A 17,750-nucleotide genomic window follows, 5' to 3' on the forward strand; every position below is an offset into this window, starting at 1 on the left:
TGTGGCCGGGCGTACGGCACAGCCACGCCGCCGACCTGCAGGCTGCGGTGGGAGGGGAAGGACGCGGCACCTCGTGCGGAGCGCGGCGAGCTGGGGCCGGCGCTTCGTACATCAAAAATAAACGCGTGCATCTCCTCTGCCATCTCCTCCTCTCCCACACACAGCTGCTTCGCTTCAAATCGCAATTCGGCGCAGCGCTCAGATAGAGGAACTTGAAAGAGCAAAGTACGTTATCATTCGCAAGCAGTCCAGAAAGCAGTTAATAAGGGAAGTAAGATTAATAATTGATTCCTGGCGGCGGACTGCAGGTCCCTGTCTGCCTTGCCCCCCGGTGCTCTCTGCAACGCCCTATCAACGCTCCCACCCTGCAGCCCCAGCTGAGTGGTTCCTCTCCGCTCTGCCCCAGCTAGCACCCAGCCTGCTGCCTGACACAACCCAAGATGTCTCTGTGCAGAGGTCTGGTTTCAGAACCCATTCCACAGCTGCTGTTTCCAGCAGATGTCCCCCCCGGAACAGCACCAGCCTGTGGGACAGGGTGACAACATGTACCCTGAGGTGGGCTGCTCGGAGCCCAGCTGGGAAAAACAGAGCTCTCCGAATGGACCAGACTGCCATCAATGCGTGGTTTTCAAACAAAGTTATGCTACGATCTGCTAAGGTTTAAAGCAAAAAAAAAAGTTATGAAAAAATCCCGTATGTTACATAGAACAACTCAGCACCGCAATTTTGGGAGTGGGAATCTTCTTCCTGCTGCACAGCAGATAAAGGTGTGACTTCCAGACCTGGAAACGCTGACCCAAAAGGGAGAAAACTAGCTGCAGCAAGCTCTAACTTCTGCAAGTGGTTTCTGCCTGCACGGAGGCTTTAACCCTGCTCCTCACACTCAGCTCTGCCTGCTCCACCGCTTGCCCTCCAGATGGAACACATCAGCCCAGCTCGGTGCCTTCCCCTGCAGCACAGCAGCTGCGGGAAAGTGCCAGCACAGCCCAGGGAGCTGCGTTTAATTGGCATCCTCTTATTGCTAATTAGTTGTGAGGGGCTCTCCACAGCTCCTAATGGTCAATAGAAATGCATCCACTGATTTAAACGGGCTTTGGAGCGGAGAATGATGAGATGCTGATGCCGAGCGCCCACAGCCATGTGTCCTGCAGGCAGCTTTCTGCCCGGCCCCGCAGCATCCACGCCGCGGTCTGGTCATTGCTGGCAGCAGAAATAAACCCCAAACGCTCTGTTCTGAGCTCCCAGGCTACCGACCCTTCTTCTCCCCCACCCGGTGTTCTGTTCTCCAGCTCTTGGTTCCGCAGGAAAAACCAAGTTGTGGGAGAGGAGGTGATTTTCCAGCCGGTTCTGCACGAAACGCAGCAGATGTTGACGCCGCCGCTGTTTCTAGGTCACTGCAGCCCGCTGGCTTACGGGCTCCTCACCAGCCCTGTCCTCGCCAGCTGAGGAGCAGCCACACGGGGAGCTCCCTCGGAGGAAAGCCTCGAGCAGGGCCCGCTGCACTTCCCGGTGCGTTTCAACCTCCAGCACCTGCAGACACGCTGCTTCATGTGAACCAGATCGGGGTCAAAGCACCACGACACGTGTCCCCATCGCAGGGGACAGAGCAAAGCAGCAGCTGGCCCATGTGTCAGCACAACGCAAGCTGCTCGGGGTGCTGCGTCCGTGTAGGAAATCCCCGTGCCCAGCCTGCTGCTCCTGGTTGCAGATTGCCAGGGAAACTCCCTCTGACCTCCAGCACAGCACAGAGACCTTGCTCACAGCCAGGAGGGCTTCGGAGATCAAGGCCAGAGGTTCACAGCTGCACTTCAAGTGTGGACTGAACAGGAGGGGTATCCAGAACCCCCCGCATCCCCTGCCCCACTCTGCAGGGCAGACCCACAGGCAGCCCATGGCAGGGGCTGCAGGGTCTGTGTTCCTGAGAGCCCAGAAACAGTGAGGGAAGGGCAGGAGGCAAACACAAGCCCCAGTCAGGAGGGACACCCCTCACCAGACACACGTTTTACCCCAGAATCCCCGAGATCAGATGGCACCTTTGCAACAGCACAGCTTTCCATAACTGTGTTTTCCGTATGCGCCTCTTCTGTAAGCTGGGGAGTCGGGGAGTTCTCAGCCCTGTTCTCTTCCGCCTGAACAAAGAGGCACGTACAGACACCTACAGAAACGTACACCTCACATATGGCAGGGTCAGCTCGGAGCACCTGGGAAGTGAATCCAACAGAAGGTTGGAAAGGGAGGCAGCCTGGAAGGGGTTAGAGGAGGAGAAATTCTCATTTCAAATAAGAAGAAAGATTCAAATCCATCACAAACTTAAAGTCATCCAGTAACCAAAGATTTAAGGATTTCAAGCCTTATTATTAAAGATGTACAGGAGGACGGTTTACGTTAGGAGCTTCAAAATCACGGCTTAGGATTGCATCCCTCTTCCCCTTCTCCCTCTCCCTCTCCCTGCTGCTCAGTGACGTGGATCCCATCATTACAATCCAATCTAGACAACAGCCAGCACGGAGCAAACCTGGGCTCCCTGCACCGCAGTGCTGCTGGTTAAACGAGAAGCATGGCCACCAGCACTGCACACTGGGAATGAGCAGCTCTACCTCACAAACCAACGAGCACAAACCCTCAAGCAAATCCCCAAGTTTAAAATAAACTGCTGTTTTCCTTCCTCCCTCGGTCACAGGGAAGGCTGTGACACAGTGCCTGTAAATGTCCTCTAACGATGCAGCAGGCAGAGCCCCATCTGCGCCTGGGCACAGGTGAGACTTCTCACCACGTGTAAGTGCACCTGCCTTCCAATTACACTCACCAGCCCATTAGGCAAATGAGATTTGCAACTGAGAGGATAACTGGAAAGTCAAAAAACAGGCCCTGAAGTAAGACATGCTTTATAACCTGCATGAGCAGAGCTGGCCGCGGGGCCTCGGAACGCAGGGCAGAAGGGGCTGTGCAGCCCGGGGCTGTGCTCCGTGTTCTCTGGGTTCCTGCTGCACTGCTTAGTGCTGGTGGATTTCTGAGCACGCAGAGCTCACGCCAAGGACATCTGTGCGCCCTGTACACACACTCCTGAAGAATATGGCCGCTTCTGTCGGGCCCTCACCATTGCCAGGTCCTGCCTTGCAGTAGGAGAATAAATTATTTTCATCAGTTCAAAATAGACCGAAGCATTACTGGTCCAAAGCAATTCAAACAGAGTGCTGCTGGGTTTCTCCCTGCACTTGGGGGAACACGGCGGCTGCTGAGCTCCAGGACCATGGCAGCACGGGCTCACAGCGGTGCACGGTGCCACCGAGGGCGCGGGGAACGAACCGCCCTGCTCAGGTGATCTGATGAATCCATCTGCCTGCACGGACTTTTTTTTTTTTCCTCCAGTGAGTTTATGCAGAACAGAGACAACCTAGCTCAGCTCCCAGCATCCAGATGGCACTTGCAAACCTTGTCTGTGTATCAAATGTTGTTTTTTAGATCAAGTGTCCCTGGTTGACAACACAGAACTTGGAGATGCTATCTTTAGAGAGGCTCTTCTGCAAAGAAGCACCCTTGGAGCACACGTTGCAGGGATATGCTAACATGGCAGCTCTCAGCAGGCACGCATGGGTCTGTTTGGGGGGCTCAGGTACCCTGGAACGAACAGAGCACGGCTGAAACCAAAGGGTAACCCAGCCCCCGCGAACACCAAGCCCTGCAGGAGAGATCCATCAGTAAGACTGCAGAGAAAGGTTAACATCCAGCACTGCAGGATGAGCTCACGGCAAAGTCCACTTGCACACAGGAATGATGCTTACCAAAATCACACTAACAGAGCTGAAGCAGCTGAACACAGGCAGCAAACTCAGATTTCATTCCTCCTGTAAGTTTGGAGACTCCCAGCCCGCTTTGCTCCACACCTAAACACGAGGGTCCAACAACAGACCAGTGACTGACTTCCTCCGAGTCCAGATTTCATGTACGGATAAAAGCACCACGAGCAAAGCAACCATTTTTAAACACTCCATTAATGAAGTGCGGAACTCCAAAACTTTCAGTTTTACATATTTCTGAGACAGCAATGGTAGCCTCAACAAATAGCCTTAATCCTTGCTAAAGCCATATCAGCCTCCCCCTAACCCTGAGTTGCTTTCCACATTCCCCAGCTCCAAGATCATTAAAGCAATTGTCACCTGCATGGGAAAACGCACATAACCCAGCTACGTCCCGTGCACTGCCACGAGCAGCACAGGCGTGGGGAGAAGACAAAGGGGTCTGCAGGAGCAGGGAAGGTCCTGGCTCAGCTCATCCCCTGCTCTGAAGGTGACACCGACAGCACGAGGGGCCGAAGTGACCCCTCCTGCCTGCTGCTGAAAAGAACATTTCAGAACAGCGACATCAGGTAAAGCAGCAGCTTCTGAAAAAGAAAGTGATCCAGGAGGCAGCTCCTTCCATATTGCAGGCGCTCACAGTAAACACCATATGGCTTGCTAATTTAATTAGGGAGAAGAAACCCCCGAAGTTTGAGATTTGACTTTGAAGGGTTTAAAACAAGTCTGAGGAGAATTGCTCAGCGTACCGCGGGAAGCTGCTGCCCTGCTCCAGCCGTCCTGCAGCTGTCCTGCCCAGCCCTCACCTGGCTCTCACCTGGACGGAGGAGCTGCAGAAGCTCGAGAGGGTTCGCCTCGGCCCACACTGCTGGGTTAGCAGAACTGAAAGGATTTCTCTGCTCTTAACACATCTTGCGGTGAGCGGATGAGGGAAAATGAGCATTCCCTTCCCTGACTTGGGAAAAAAAAAAAGCAAGTCTAGAGACATGAGCATCCCAAGCATCCTGACAGGGTCCTGCCACTGCTGGGGCTGCCTTCTAAGGACTGATCGTAATCTGGAAGAAAAAAAATAGAGAAGTAAAAATAGTACCTATTATCCTCCTTTTTGCTTCAGTTTGGACAATTCACAGCACTTAGCATCCAGGGTCTTTTTGTTTCAGCAAAGGGCTGTGCAGGAATTCCCTGCTCTGGGCATCACCAGAGGGAAGCAGGCAGACCCAGAGCAGGCAAAGACTGGGTTTATCAAAGAAACCCAGTGATTACCTACAAAACAGCCTCCTGAGGCGCAGTGGCTGAAGCTTACAGGGCTTTCTCTTCCAACCATGCTGCAGCCCTGGGGGGAGCACACAGCTCCTCATCTGTGGGTGCTTTAGGGAACGTCACCCCAGTGCTATGCTGGGCACAAATCTATGGGAGTACATCATCCCCACAATGAGCAGCTGGGCCAGCAGCCAGAGCACAAACCCCATCCTCTGCAAACTCCTTCTGGGAGGCCAGAAGTGCATCCTACAAGAAATCCATCAGTGCTCCACAGCAGTGCACAGCCCAGCCTCCCTGTGCAGTCACTGGACTTGGTCACCTGCATCATCAGGGCAGGACAGCACGTGGGATGCTGTCCCCAGCGGTTCCAACACCGCACAGCCAGCTGTGCTCACCCATCCCTGTCTGTCCCAGGGCAGCTCAGGGCTCATGAGCTGCTCCCTGGGATGAGCTCCCACCCTGCCCCTTGCAGGAGATGCTCCACAGGAGCAGATCTCTCCCTGAATTGCAGGATGGCAGTGAGAGACACAGCCCCACAGCTCTCTGTGCTGCTCTGCTGGTGACAAATCCAGGAGAGATTTGGGGTTTGGGTGCAGCCTGCTGCCCTCCTCGTGAGCCACGCTGGGAGAAGGCCGCCCCGTTCCCAGCACTCTGCAATATCTACTTGCAAACAGTTTCCCTGCGGCTCCTCTCCACATTTGACTAAACCAACAAATTAACAACCAACCTGTTCTTTTTTTTGTGTGTGTGCTTTTTCCCCCAACCCATCCCAGCCTGCTTGTCTGCTTAACAGCAGTGGCACAACAGTGTGCCAGGGAGACGACTTTCCCATTTTCCAGTTAACAATAAAAACCCCCAACAAAGATCCAAAGAGCAGCAGACTCCTTCCTGCGAGCAAGGAACCTCCTCTCAGGACACTGCAAAGATTTAATTTACTGCCAACTGCCCTCTGGCTACTTTACATTTATGGGGTGGGGGTGAGGAAAGGAAGGAGGCAGGAGAGGGTGTAATTAGCTCTGCTTGTAAAATGGTCATCGCGGCCGTAACGGTGGCTGGGATGCAGAGCCAGTCGGGGGCTTAATAGATTTCAGGGCATTGTTCTTTGGGAGTGCTGAAGTGTGCGTGTGGGGTGGGAGGAATAAAAAGACGGGAAGAAAAAAAAAAAAATCAATGAGTGGATCCTACTTCTTGCCACAGCCCCATATGGAAGTAATCAAGCACGAGGGTGGCAGCTGGGGCCAATAACAGTCACCTGCAGTTGAGGGACATGGGGGTTTCGGATGGGTTTTTAATGCTAATTTCCTTGGGAAACAATGCGGGAGCGCGCGGGGCGCAGCCGCCGAGAGCGGTGAATGGCCCCGGCGGGAACAATGGCTGCACCTGGTGCTGCAGCGCGGCCGGCACGCGGCACCGCACATCTGTTCCGCACGGCACACACGGCGTGCAGCAACAGGTCGGGCTGAAGGCTGCAGCCAGCGCCGCACACCTCGACCTGCTCCTCTGGGGCGAGCTCAGCGCGGGGCTGGACCCACACGGAGGTGCTGGTTGGGTTTTCCTGGACCCTTGGAAGGGATGGCTGCGCGTCGTGCCGTGCTGGGTTGCAGCGTGAGGGTGCGGCGAGGGAGGCTCACCCCCCGCCAGCAGGGAGCTCATTCATAAACCTTCAGCTCCGTTCTAAAAACGCCACCGTACAAACCCGATCAAAGCCACGGTAGTTACACTTTAAAATGCTTTGAGACCTCTGAAATTGCCATTGTCCTCTGTGGCCAACGCACAAAGCGGTGGGAAGGCCGAGGGCTGGTGACACAAAATCACATCAGGCCCAGGGGCTGAGCCCAAGCCTCCGTCCTGCACCGCAGCGATGAGAGCGGCACCTCCTGCTCCCGGAGCAAGGTTTGTGCCGCTCCCGTCGCCAGCCATCCCCGGGATGCCGCCTGAATTAAGGCTCCACAGCAGGAAAGTTTAAGGGTTCCTGGAGAGCTGCGGTGCTGCTGCCCCGGGGCCCACGCTGTGTCCGAGCCTGTCTGACAGCAGCCCCACACGGAAGGGCTCAGTGCCATAAAGGGAAGCTTGCAACATCACGGTACTGGTAACTCAGCTCTTTTGTTATGGGGAACAAACCCAAGCAGCAACAGATTATGACCACCTCAAGTTGAGATGTAAGACACCAGCCAACGCTGCCTTAACCCTCTTACACACACACAAGTCCTCAAATGACTCCAGCCAGCCACCCAGACATCCTATAAACGTTGTACGCACACAGATGATGGTTTTTTTTTTTCCCCTCCAATCCCTAAAAAACCAGAGCCAAACAAGTCGCCCCATCCCAAAGGGGCTTTGGCTCTGTTAGCTTCACTAACCCCTGCACACCCAGGCAGGGCAGCCCGCAGAGATCACGGGGTGCAGGACCCCACACGGCAGCACCACTGCGTCCTCTTCACTACTGAACACAGTTTCTGCTCTTTTTCTTGGGGCAGTCTTTGCGTAACATGTTCCTCAGATTAGCAATTTCTTCTCCTTGCTTTTAGCAATCCTCCTCTCCCCGCAGACCCTTCAGACCCTCTGCTCGTTGCACTCTCCTGCAGTCGTTACTTTCTTGACCTGACTCTGCTTTGTCCTCTTCACCCGCCTTCCCACCCAGGGTCCCTGGGCTGCAGGGTTTGCTGGCTGCTAGAACTGGGGGTGCTCCGGGCACCTGGCAGGGGACATGCAATAATTCTGATGAAGCCTCGGTAGCCCCCAAAATCCGAACACCACCTCCATATAAAACTGAAAATCATCATCTAGAGCACAGCTCTGAAAACATCTGCACTCGGAGGTGTGGAAGTGGGATGGCACAAGCGGCCAGCCACCAAGATCCAAGTCATCCCCATCCCAAACACCACGCTCAGCTCCACACATGCCACAAATTGCTCCCTTCATTGTCCCTTCTGCTGATCCCATAAAGGAAAAGTTTTCCCTAGGACTTCAGCAAGAACCCAGAGCTTCAAGTTCCTCAGTGGCCCAATCGCATTGCCCTGATGCTGCCAAAACTTCTGCCTGCTCCCGAGCCCCCGGAGCAGCTGCTCCCACAGCCGGTGCTGCGCTCACATGCTGGGCAAACCCCCAGGCTGGCTGCAGCGGGGCTGCTGGCCCGGAGCACAGGGTGCTGCCCTCGGGCACTGGCACAGCCTGCATATCCTTGCTGCACAGCTTTGTCGGAGCTTTTCTGCTCCTATTTCCTCCTTTGTGCTGCTGTGCCGTGAGGCACCCAGCTCGCGGTAGCTGCTGTCTGCTGGCTCTCCTGGGGACACCGAGCAGACTCAGAATTGTATTAAAAAAACAACAACAAAACTATATCCCAGTGCTTTGCAAACTCCAAGAGAAAGCAAACCCTGGGGTGGGAACGCAGCATGCCCCGGAGGGGGGTGCTCCCAGCCAGCTGCTGCATTGGAGTGTCTGCAACTGCTGAGCCTTCCCAAAACCACAGGGAAAGGGCAGGTTTGGAGGAGGAGGTATGCCAAATTGCAATGGAGTAAAGCGGGAGCCGAGATGCAGCAGCTGCAGCCCAGCAGTGGAAGCGTCAGGGCAGGGAGGTGTGCTCCTGTGCCACATCGATCCACAGATTTACATGCTGGGAGCATCGGCTGCTGCGAGAGGAGCACAGAGACAAAAAGGAGCATTCTGACACAATGCAGAGAAAGACGAAAACGCAGGGAACTGAGGAGGGCTGGGGGCTGACGGAACAAACCTGCTTCTGCAGATTTCCCCCAGCTTCAATATTTGCATGCAGAAATGAGAGCGAGACGAGGCACGGCAGAAAAACGCATTTTGCTAAAACACACAAAAAACCTCCCTGGCTCTGCATTTCCCCGGAAAGCACCAATCCCAGCCCTCCGCTCGGGAAAAATAAAAGTAAGGAAAAAACAAAATCAAATCAAACTGAAACCATTCCACGGCAACGCCGAGCGAGCCCCCCCGCGGCTCTCCCCTGGCTCCATGTTATTTCAGCTGCAGGATCCTCGCGCCCATGCGAGTTTCTCCCCCTCCCGCCGCCCGCGCATGGGCTCGGGGTGCCCCGCAGCCTCCCCAGCACCGCGAGCCCCCGGCACGGCGCCACGAGCCCCCCCGGCTCCTTCCGAAGCGGACGCCTTACCCTACGCGGCGAGGTTAGCGCAATCCAGCTGCTGTCGAATACACCTCGTTTCGCTGCAATATAAATAAAAAGGCTCTTCCTCCGCCGCTCTTAATCTGGGAGCTCAGCCTGAGCCCAGCCTTCCTTCTCCTTTCATTAGCTGGACATGTGTCAGGTCCCTCACATCTGCGATTTCTCACTGCCTGGAGCCGCCTGTCCGGTTCCAGGGAAACACAGATGGCTCCCAGATGGGGAGGTCCCGCCGAGCCGCCCGGCTCCCACCTCGCAGCGCCCGCTCCTGCCCGCGCCGCGCTGCCGGGCGCCTCGCCAGCTGCCAGCACCGCCCCGCGTGGGACGTGGCCGCGGGGCCGCGGCACCGCGCGGGGACACCCGCTCCTGCGCTGAGCCCCCGGCACGGCCCCGCAAGCTGGGGCGCAAGTCGCCGTAAATCACGGCCGGGAGGAGCCTGTGCCTTTTGCAGACAGGGGCGAGCTGGTGGATGAAGTCGCCCATCAACGTCCCGACGGTTCGTTCCCCCGCGCGCCGCGAGCTCTCGTGTGCGCTCCCCCGAGAAGCCCCCGCCGCGGAGTCTGCGAGGCGGCATGTGGGAGCAATTAGGGGCAGCAGCGAGATAACAAGAGCCCGATGTTGCAAGGGTACCAAATGAGGGCTGGAAAATTCAAAGGAAGAGCAATTAAATGTGTAACATATTAGCTGGGATCGAAGAGGAAGTGTTAAAGCAAAATGTAAATCCTAAATGTTTTATAGGTGGGGTGAAGCCCGCGAGGGCTGCAGACTCGTTAGAGAAAGCTGCTGGACCCTGCTCTGCCAGCCCGTGCCCTAACGCAGCACTGGTGGCTCTGCCACCCACACGCTGGCACTCCAAGCAGCCCCTTCCCCACGAGCCATGGCAGCAGCGCACTGATGGCAGCGCAGGCGCCCGCATCGCGTCCAAGGAGCAGAAGCGATGTTTGAATTTTGCTTGCAGAAAATAGGCTGCTCTGCAGCCTGGGCACAGGAGCACGCAGGTGTGTGTGAAGAGCTCAGGAGGAACTCACCACGGCAGCCTGTGTTTTGCAGGTTTGAGCTGCAATACAATCCTTATGAAGTGTTTGCAGGCAGCTCTAGCTCTCCCTCCACCACACTTTGGCAGCCAGACTCCTACGTACCTTGCAAGGACAGCACTGAACCAGAAGTTGCCATTGCCCAAGCCAAGCGATGCGCATTTCCCCAAATCCAGACCTGACACGAGCTGAACCCTGCACTCTGTTGGTGCGTGGGTGGTGGGTATTTACTCGCTCACAAGGCCTCTTGTTAGGGCCTTTCCATGTTCTGCTGCTGCCACCCCTGCACTGCTGCTATCCTCCTGCACCCCTGCAGCTCGGTCACCCCGCACGTCACCAAAGCACTCCAGCTCAGCTCAGCATGTCTGGTTTGCTGGGGCTTTCACACCTGTGATGAAGGTTGTGCAAAATATCAAAGCTCTCAATATTTCGTACGCCAAGATGGAAAAACCGTCTCTCAGTTACATAGACAACAAAGCAAGACAAAAAGCAAGCAGCTCCACAAGCACCAGGATCCATAAAGCTGATCTCCACAGCCCCACACCCTGGTGTCTGGCAGCACCACTCCTGTGCATGCTCCATGGCTCTACGAGGAACGAGCTCACACTGCAGCTTCACCCACTGACTCCAGGTAGAGGGAAGCAGCCCTGTGCTGATGGCACTGAGCATCAGGAACCTCTGTTCCTGCCCTGCTGCTCCAATCCTACCCAGGAACTCTACGACTGCTGCAGGAGCACAGGGGAGGAGGAGGATGCTGCAATGAACAGCGAATCCTCTGCGAGGTGATGCGGGTGGGGGGCTGCTGGGTCTCTGGGTCAACGCCATCAGAGAAAGCCCTCTTAGGAGGCAGGCAGTGTTCTCAGGCACAGGGGGGCTAACTGGGGCAGGTTAACTGGCATCCACAGCCCCCTTCTTTAATCTTATTTTAATGCAAAAGACCTCAGTGTAGACACTGGACTTAACACAAGCATGACAACATCTGGGTTGGAATTGCCACTTGCTATCACACAGCCAAATGAATCCTTTCCCTATTTTTTACAACCTAAAGTAGTCTGAAGTTTCAAGATCTCAAGTCACGTCCAGTATTTTAAGCATGGCTACAATGATTTGTTTATAAACACAGCAATCTACGTGCTCTTCGCCTTGCCAGAGCCCGGCTGGTACACAAACCCAGCATCCCCACTGCTGCCAGGCACTGGGACCGCACTGCTCCTGACTGCTCTGCCAGAGTAAGGATGATGCAGACAGCTGTGCCCAGCTGCACCAGCCCTCAAGTCATATTAACTAGAGACAGGGGAACCTGGGTGCCACAGTGAGCCTACGCTGCACCAGGCCTCCTGCGAGCACCCCTCCCAAAGGGAGCAGGGGAAGCGGGAGCACTCTTTAGAGCCCCTGAGCCACGGCACCTACTGCCCTCGAGCAGCTCATCTGTGTAACCCACCGGCAGCCTGCCCCTCGGATGCACACCACACCAGATTCCATAGCCCAGACCCCTCTGCCCACGGACAGCACAATGGAAAGATCGAGGCCAGCCGGCGGCAGCAGGGAAATTGCTTTCCCCGACTCACCACGTCAATCTGCTGCTGCTTTCTTCTCACGGCAATGTTCCATGGAAAGAACGATGCAAACAAAGTTTGAACAGTGGGAGCTATTGATACCTGCTGCTCAGTGTGGTTTCTGAGGAAAGTGGGGAAATCTGAAGAATTTTTCCAGTTTGCAGTGGAATTCGCATGCCTATCGCAGCCCATTCCCACAGAGCACGAGGGACCTGAACTTCTTGTTATTTCCCTTTGGTGCCACCGTATTTCGGGGCCACTGAGGCTTTACTTTCTGCCTGCTGTGCTCTTACCTTGGAAAAAAGCTCAGCACACACTCATGGCAGCCCAGGAAACCTCTGTCATTCTGGGCTGACCACTTTCCATCGCACAGAAAATAAATCCAAGCACACCAAGGTGGCCAAAGCCATCTATCAAGCTAAATGGAAACTGTAAATTCACGCTAACTGGAATCCGATGGAAACGAGTTGGGAACCTCCTCCTCCCCCAGGCCCGGGTTTGGCAGTGAGTTGGATGTCTCATTGCCTCCTTTGTGCCTTCCTCGGAGGCTGTATCCCTCCCAAACTTATCACATTTAACAAATACCCTCTTTTTAATACCTCCACCAAGTTAGCACATGGCAGATCATGTTAACCAGCTTAATTTGTCAAGTAAGCCTAATCATATTGCCTCATAGTGACCATGTGTAAGGTTCAGCATTTATACCACCTCAGTATTGCCCAGAGAGGGGCATGCACTGAAGGCTGGCCTTAACTGAACGAGCTGAATTTACGCCCAGAACAACTATGATCAAACACTGAGAAGAACTGGTGGGAGCAAGGGTTCACCGGCTAGGCACAACCTCACCACGCTACTGCAGCCTCACTTATAGCTGCTGACCGATGGCAGGGGGAGGTAGGAAGGACCCAGGCAAAGGCTGCCTTGCTCCTTTGGCCACATATATGAAGGAAACGGGATGAAGTCCCACCCAAAAAAAAAGGGGGAGACCAGTTCCTAAACCAAACACCCATGCTACGATTAGAAATCCCAGTCCATAGTTGTCATGGGTATTGAAACCAAACTTGGAAATATGGAAAAAATGAGTAATCCTGTTTGGATAGAGTAAAACCCAGCCTGTAGAGGATTAAGTCTAGTTCAACAGCTCTGCAGCTCGACAATATTTTCCAAAGAGCAAGGTCAAAAGGTACAAAATCAATAGCAGCCCTGCTGGATGGCCAAAGTTGGTCACAAGGCACACACCCACCCATCCAAGGGCAGCTTTGGTGACTGTCGCTGCCCAGCAGCCAGGTGGGGGACCAGCAGCCAGCCTGTGCTCCAGGAGCTGTGCTGGGAACAGGAGGGGGGCCTGCAAGCCAAGCAAGCACATGGGAACACATCTCAAAGCAACACAATGTGTGCTTTTGCTCCTGTCCCAGGAAGGGCAGCATTTACAATCAAAACCATGAGCAATAACATAAGGGTGGCAGACCCCGAGCCCCTTCCCCATGGTAGGGCCGTTAAGCACCACACTTCCTGCCCTCCTACCATCAGCTTTCCCCCTCTGGGCCAGGGCTCCTCCCCGGGGAGCTGCTTTTCTTTCTTCGTCTCCCACCGCTTTCACAGAACCTTTCCCCTTTTACCATGCATTTCCCTCCCCTCTGTGCCCTGCGGTCACTGCAGCTGTGGGCGCTCCTCTGCACAGCAGCTGCACATGGCACACGTGCTCCTTGTGCCACCACGCATCCCATCGAGGCGGCACCTCTACGCCGTGCTGCTGCCCACGAGGCTTACAGAAAAATCCTCTGTTCTGTTCCTTTTTCCCAGCAAAGCCCCTGGCTGAGGGCTGGACTCTCTGGCCGTTCCTGGAGCTCTGCTGGTTTGCAGGGTTAGTGCCGAGCGGGGCTCCCTCCCTTCCCGCCCCACCAAACAACCCAAACCACACACTTTAAACGGCAACTTCCCTTCTGGTCTCATAGCTTTTTTTTTTTTTCTTCAACATTTTCCTTCCCAATGCCTATACTTGCCAGCTCCTCTTCAGCTGTCAGCTGGCCCATGACGGTGGACTGGGGGGGAAACACAAAAGCCAGCCCCCAGCACTGTGCTCTGTGCCTGGCCAGTGTTCCGAGCTCCCACTGCTGGCTCCACGCAGGCTGATGTGGGCACTGCTGGGAGCGATCCATGCAGGATGGCACAGCACTCCCCTCCTGCCCACTGCTGGGTGCTGCCCATGGGAGGGCTGCGTGGGGCGTAGGCAGGGAGCTGCAGCCAGAGGGGGCAGGAGGAGAGCGGCTGGATCACAGCCATGGCCTGGTGCTGCAGCGTGAAGAAACGTTAATTAACAGGAGGCTCATTAAAGAGAGCTCAGCCTGCATCCAGATCCTCCTCGCCTTCCATCCTGCCCGATGCTCCCTGCTCCCACTCTTTCTGTTCACATTTTGGTGCCCTGTAGCCATTCCTCCTTCCTTTCCAGATCCTCTTCCCCTTTCCACTCCATGCTTTTCATCTCCTTTTTTGCCTTATTTCTGCTCCGCTCCCTGCTTCTACCATCTCCCCAGCACCCACTTGTCCCACGGACAGCACCAGCTGCAGCAGCCCAGAGATGCACCACCCGAAAACCAAGAGGCACGGGGAGCCAGGATGATGTCTGCCTGCACTGCTATTTGTCTTGGCACAGAGCGGCGCACAAAATGCAGAAGAGCAAAAAGTGCAGAAGGTGAAAACTGCCGGTTGAACTGCTTTATGCCCCCAGCAGATCTCCCCATGCAGGCAGGAACAAAAGCAGGGTTAAGTGACATGGGTAGTAACATGCAAAGCTGAAGAGCTGCCAGTTTGGCTGGCTCACCACCCAAAAACATCTGCTTTGGATGTGGGAGGGTTAACTCCCTGCCACCAAAGATCAGCTCTGTGGCAGGAGAAATGAAACAAGTGAGGAAACACCATTCTAGAGTCATTAAGGTTTTGAGACTCTCCAGCTGGCTTCTGTTAGGATTGCATCCATATTTGGGTGCCTGCAGGAAGGAAAAATAAAACAAGACTGATCTGCAGAGCCACCCATGGGCTCCTTGATTTGCCTCTGACGCCTGCGGGAGGTCGGTGCGTGGCCCTAGGAGGTCCCGGCAGGGTGAACGAGGACCTGAAGTTTTATTCCCTTCATTTTTTGTCAGAAGCAAAGCCTACTTACAGACTCACAGTTCATGGCAGCAGGAAGTTCATGTTTACAAGTTTCCAGGAAAAAAAAGCCAGCATTCCTGTCCTCTGCAGAGCGGTGAGAGCTCTGCTCACATGGGAGCCCCCAGCCCAGTGCGCTGCGCAGAGCTCTGCCCGTCTGAAACACCCAGCCCGAGAGATACAGCTATGGAAGGCCAGAAGGAAAACAGTAACTCAGCAGTTCAGTGGAAAATGCACACTGAGATACTTTAACCATGTCTGGAAAAAGGGTTTTTAGCATCTTGGGTTCATGCTTTGAAGAATTTTAAGAGGGTGAAAATCTATATTCAGGTATCGGCATGAAGCTTTCTCCTCCCGCCCCTTGTTACGTCCTCCCCTTCCTTATGGATACTGAAGAACCACAACCCTCTCGCAGAAGGAAGGCACAAAGCAGGGAGACCCCAGGCAGCCCGCGTTCCACCAGCATGCCAAGAGCCACATTCACATCGCTGCGTGTTTATTTAGGCCATGTTGTACAGTTTAGTAAATACTCCAGAGCACCTAGGGGAAATTCTGATTTCCTGAAACAGGGAAAGTTTCAATCTTGACAAACGGCCCTTTTCCAACAGAAGAACGATTCAACGGAAGATTCTTCACCGGATTTATAAAGCAAACTTGTTCAACAAAACGAGCGCAGAAGATCATCGCAGCAAAACGCGACCAGCTTCTCCCAAAGAAACAGCACAAAAACAGGATAGCAGAGCACACAACCCATCCACCTCGGCAACACGCAGGATTCAACACGTGCTTGCCGAAGAGCAGCACTAAGCACAGCGTGCACGGACCCAAAGCCCAGCCCAGGGCTGCCCAGCAAACACACGGTCCCCATCCCACCTCATCCACATGGCCACGCTCCCCACTCCACAGCAGTAACAAGATTCCCAGCTGGATTAGGGGGACAGAGAGGAGAACGGCATGCAGAGCTAGCAATGCCTGCTCTTCCATCCCCAGTGCTCTGCTACCTGCACACTGCCTGCCCCCCCCTGCTCCCACAAAGCAAGCAACATACACAGAAATGCTTCAGACAGTTCAAAGAGGGGGTTACAACAGCCTTACAGGAGCAGCTGACTGCTACTTGGGGTATTGCATGAAAGCAGGCAGAGGTGCACGGCACAGCGCTGCGCTCCGTTAACACGCACACAGGGAAGGGGCTGAGAGCTCCCTTCAGTCCAGAACTGGGCCACACTCAACGTGAAACTTGAACAGCGGCCAAAACCTTCGCTTTGTACACCACAAGATGTAAAAAACAACAACAACATACGTCTCAGGGAAAAGAAACCTCCTCATTTAAAAAACGACAACAAAAACTTGGAGTAAGAGATGAAGAAGAGAGGCTCACCAGCAAAGCTTCTACGAAGCAAGGTTAGATGCGAAGGCACGCATTCTTGAAATAGTTGATTTGATTTGGCTGCACTGCTACCCAGAAAAAAACCAGTTCAAGCGCACACTTACTTCCTCTTCGTTTCATTAATCCAGCCGGAGCCCACGCTGTCACCATGCAGTGTTTATCGCAGGCGCTCTGCCTCCAGGCTGCTCTGCCCAGGTGAAGCAGCACATCATTCCTCTTTTCTTAACTTTTCCCAGCTGTGTTTTGCTGACTATCCCCACCGACTCCACCTGTTCCTGCAGATGGAGCAGCTGCAGCTAAAGGCAAACACCTGGCCCTGCTGCAGCAGGGGCTCAGGGTTACAGCAGCTCCCGCCCCACTCGTGGCCATGTCAGTGCCCAGCACAACACGCTGTCCTCACTGAGCCCAGGCCACCTGAAGCCCTGTGTGCTGATTTTTGCACTGAGCAAGGTCATCTGCATACAGTCAGCTTCTGCACACTGCTTGCCCAGCTCAGCTGGTGGGACAGGGAGCCGGGCAGCAGAACGGCCCAGCTGTGCCTTGCTGCCACGGTCTCAACCAGGACCATACCCCATGGCTGCACCATCCAGCCTGCACCAGCTCCCACCCTTCTGCCAGCCCCAGTGCAGTGCTGAGCACATCTGGGTTGGCACCAGGTGGTGATTGTCCCCTTGTACTTGGCATTGGTGAGGCTGCACCTCCAGCGCTGTGTTCAGTGTTGGGCCCCTCACTATGAGAAAGACTTTGAGGCCCTGGAGCATGTCCAGAGACAGGCAATGATGCTGTGAGAGCTGCGGAGCACAAGTGTGATGGGGAGCTGCTGAGGGAATGGGATGGTTCAGTCTGCAGGAGGCCCAGGGGAAAAGTTATCGCTCTCTACAACTCCCTGAAAGGAGGTTGTGGTGAGCTGGGGGTCAGCCTCTGCTCCCAGGTAACTGTGATAGGACGAGAGGGAATGGCCTCAGGTTGTGCCAGGGGAGGTTCTGATTGTGGGTATTAGGAAAAGCTTCTCAGAAAGAGTGGTGATGCAGTGGCACAGGCTGCCCAGGGAGGTGGTGCAGCCACTGTCCTTGGAGGTGTTAAGAAATGTGGAGATGTGGCACTGAGGGACAGGGTCAGTGGGCACAGTGGGATGGGTTAGGGTTGGACTGGATGATCTGAGAGGTCGTTTCCAACCTCAATGTGTCCATGATTCCAAGATGCAACCACAAAGAGTAGAGACTAGTGGTGTACATACAAAACCAAGCAAACCCATCGCCCAGCAGGCTCCAAGTGGCCGGGTGTGACAGCATGGTGAAAGAAGCCACCTGGTCCTTAGCCGTGATTTTTTGATGAGTTGAACCTAATCCAGAATCACAGTCCACCAGATTTAATCCAAGACACAATCCACCAGACTTAGTCCATCAAAGAAAAAGGTCCACCAGATTT

The 17,750-nt window shown here is 54.7% G+C and overlaps 1 protein-coding gene across 5 annotated transcripts in view; it reads right to left on the reverse strand.

Moving 5' to 3' along the window:
- CBFA2T2 (CBFA2/RUNX1 translocation partner 2) overlaps window positions 1–17,750 on the reverse strand; it is a 54,013-nt gene that overhangs the window by 18,942 nt on the left and 17,321 nt on the right. Inside the window, exon 1 of one of the 5 annotated variants that reach the window (XM_021416420.1) lies at window positions 16,427–16,534. The exons of 1 other annotated variant lie outside the window; for it this stretch is intronic. In XM_021416420.1, the coding sequence (XP_021272095.1) occupies window positions 16,427–16,472 (46 nt within the window). In that variant the 5' untranslated portion in view covers window positions 16,473–16,534. Of the gene's footprint in view, window positions 1–9,189; window positions 9,423–16,313; window positions 16,382–16,426; window positions 16,535–17,750 lie in introns of those variants that run through there. 3 more of the 5 variants (XM_021416419.1, XM_021416423.1, XM_021416422.1) reach the window with 3 other exon arrangements.

The sequence above is a fragment of the Numida meleagris genome, chromosome 19 (genome assembly GCF_002078875.1).
Source record: "Numida meleagris isolate 19003 breed g44 Domestic line chromosome 19, NumMel1.0, whole genome shotgun sequence".
Classification (NCBI taxonomy): Eukaryota; Metazoa; Chordata; class Aves; order Galliformes; family Numididae; genus Numida; species Numida meleagris.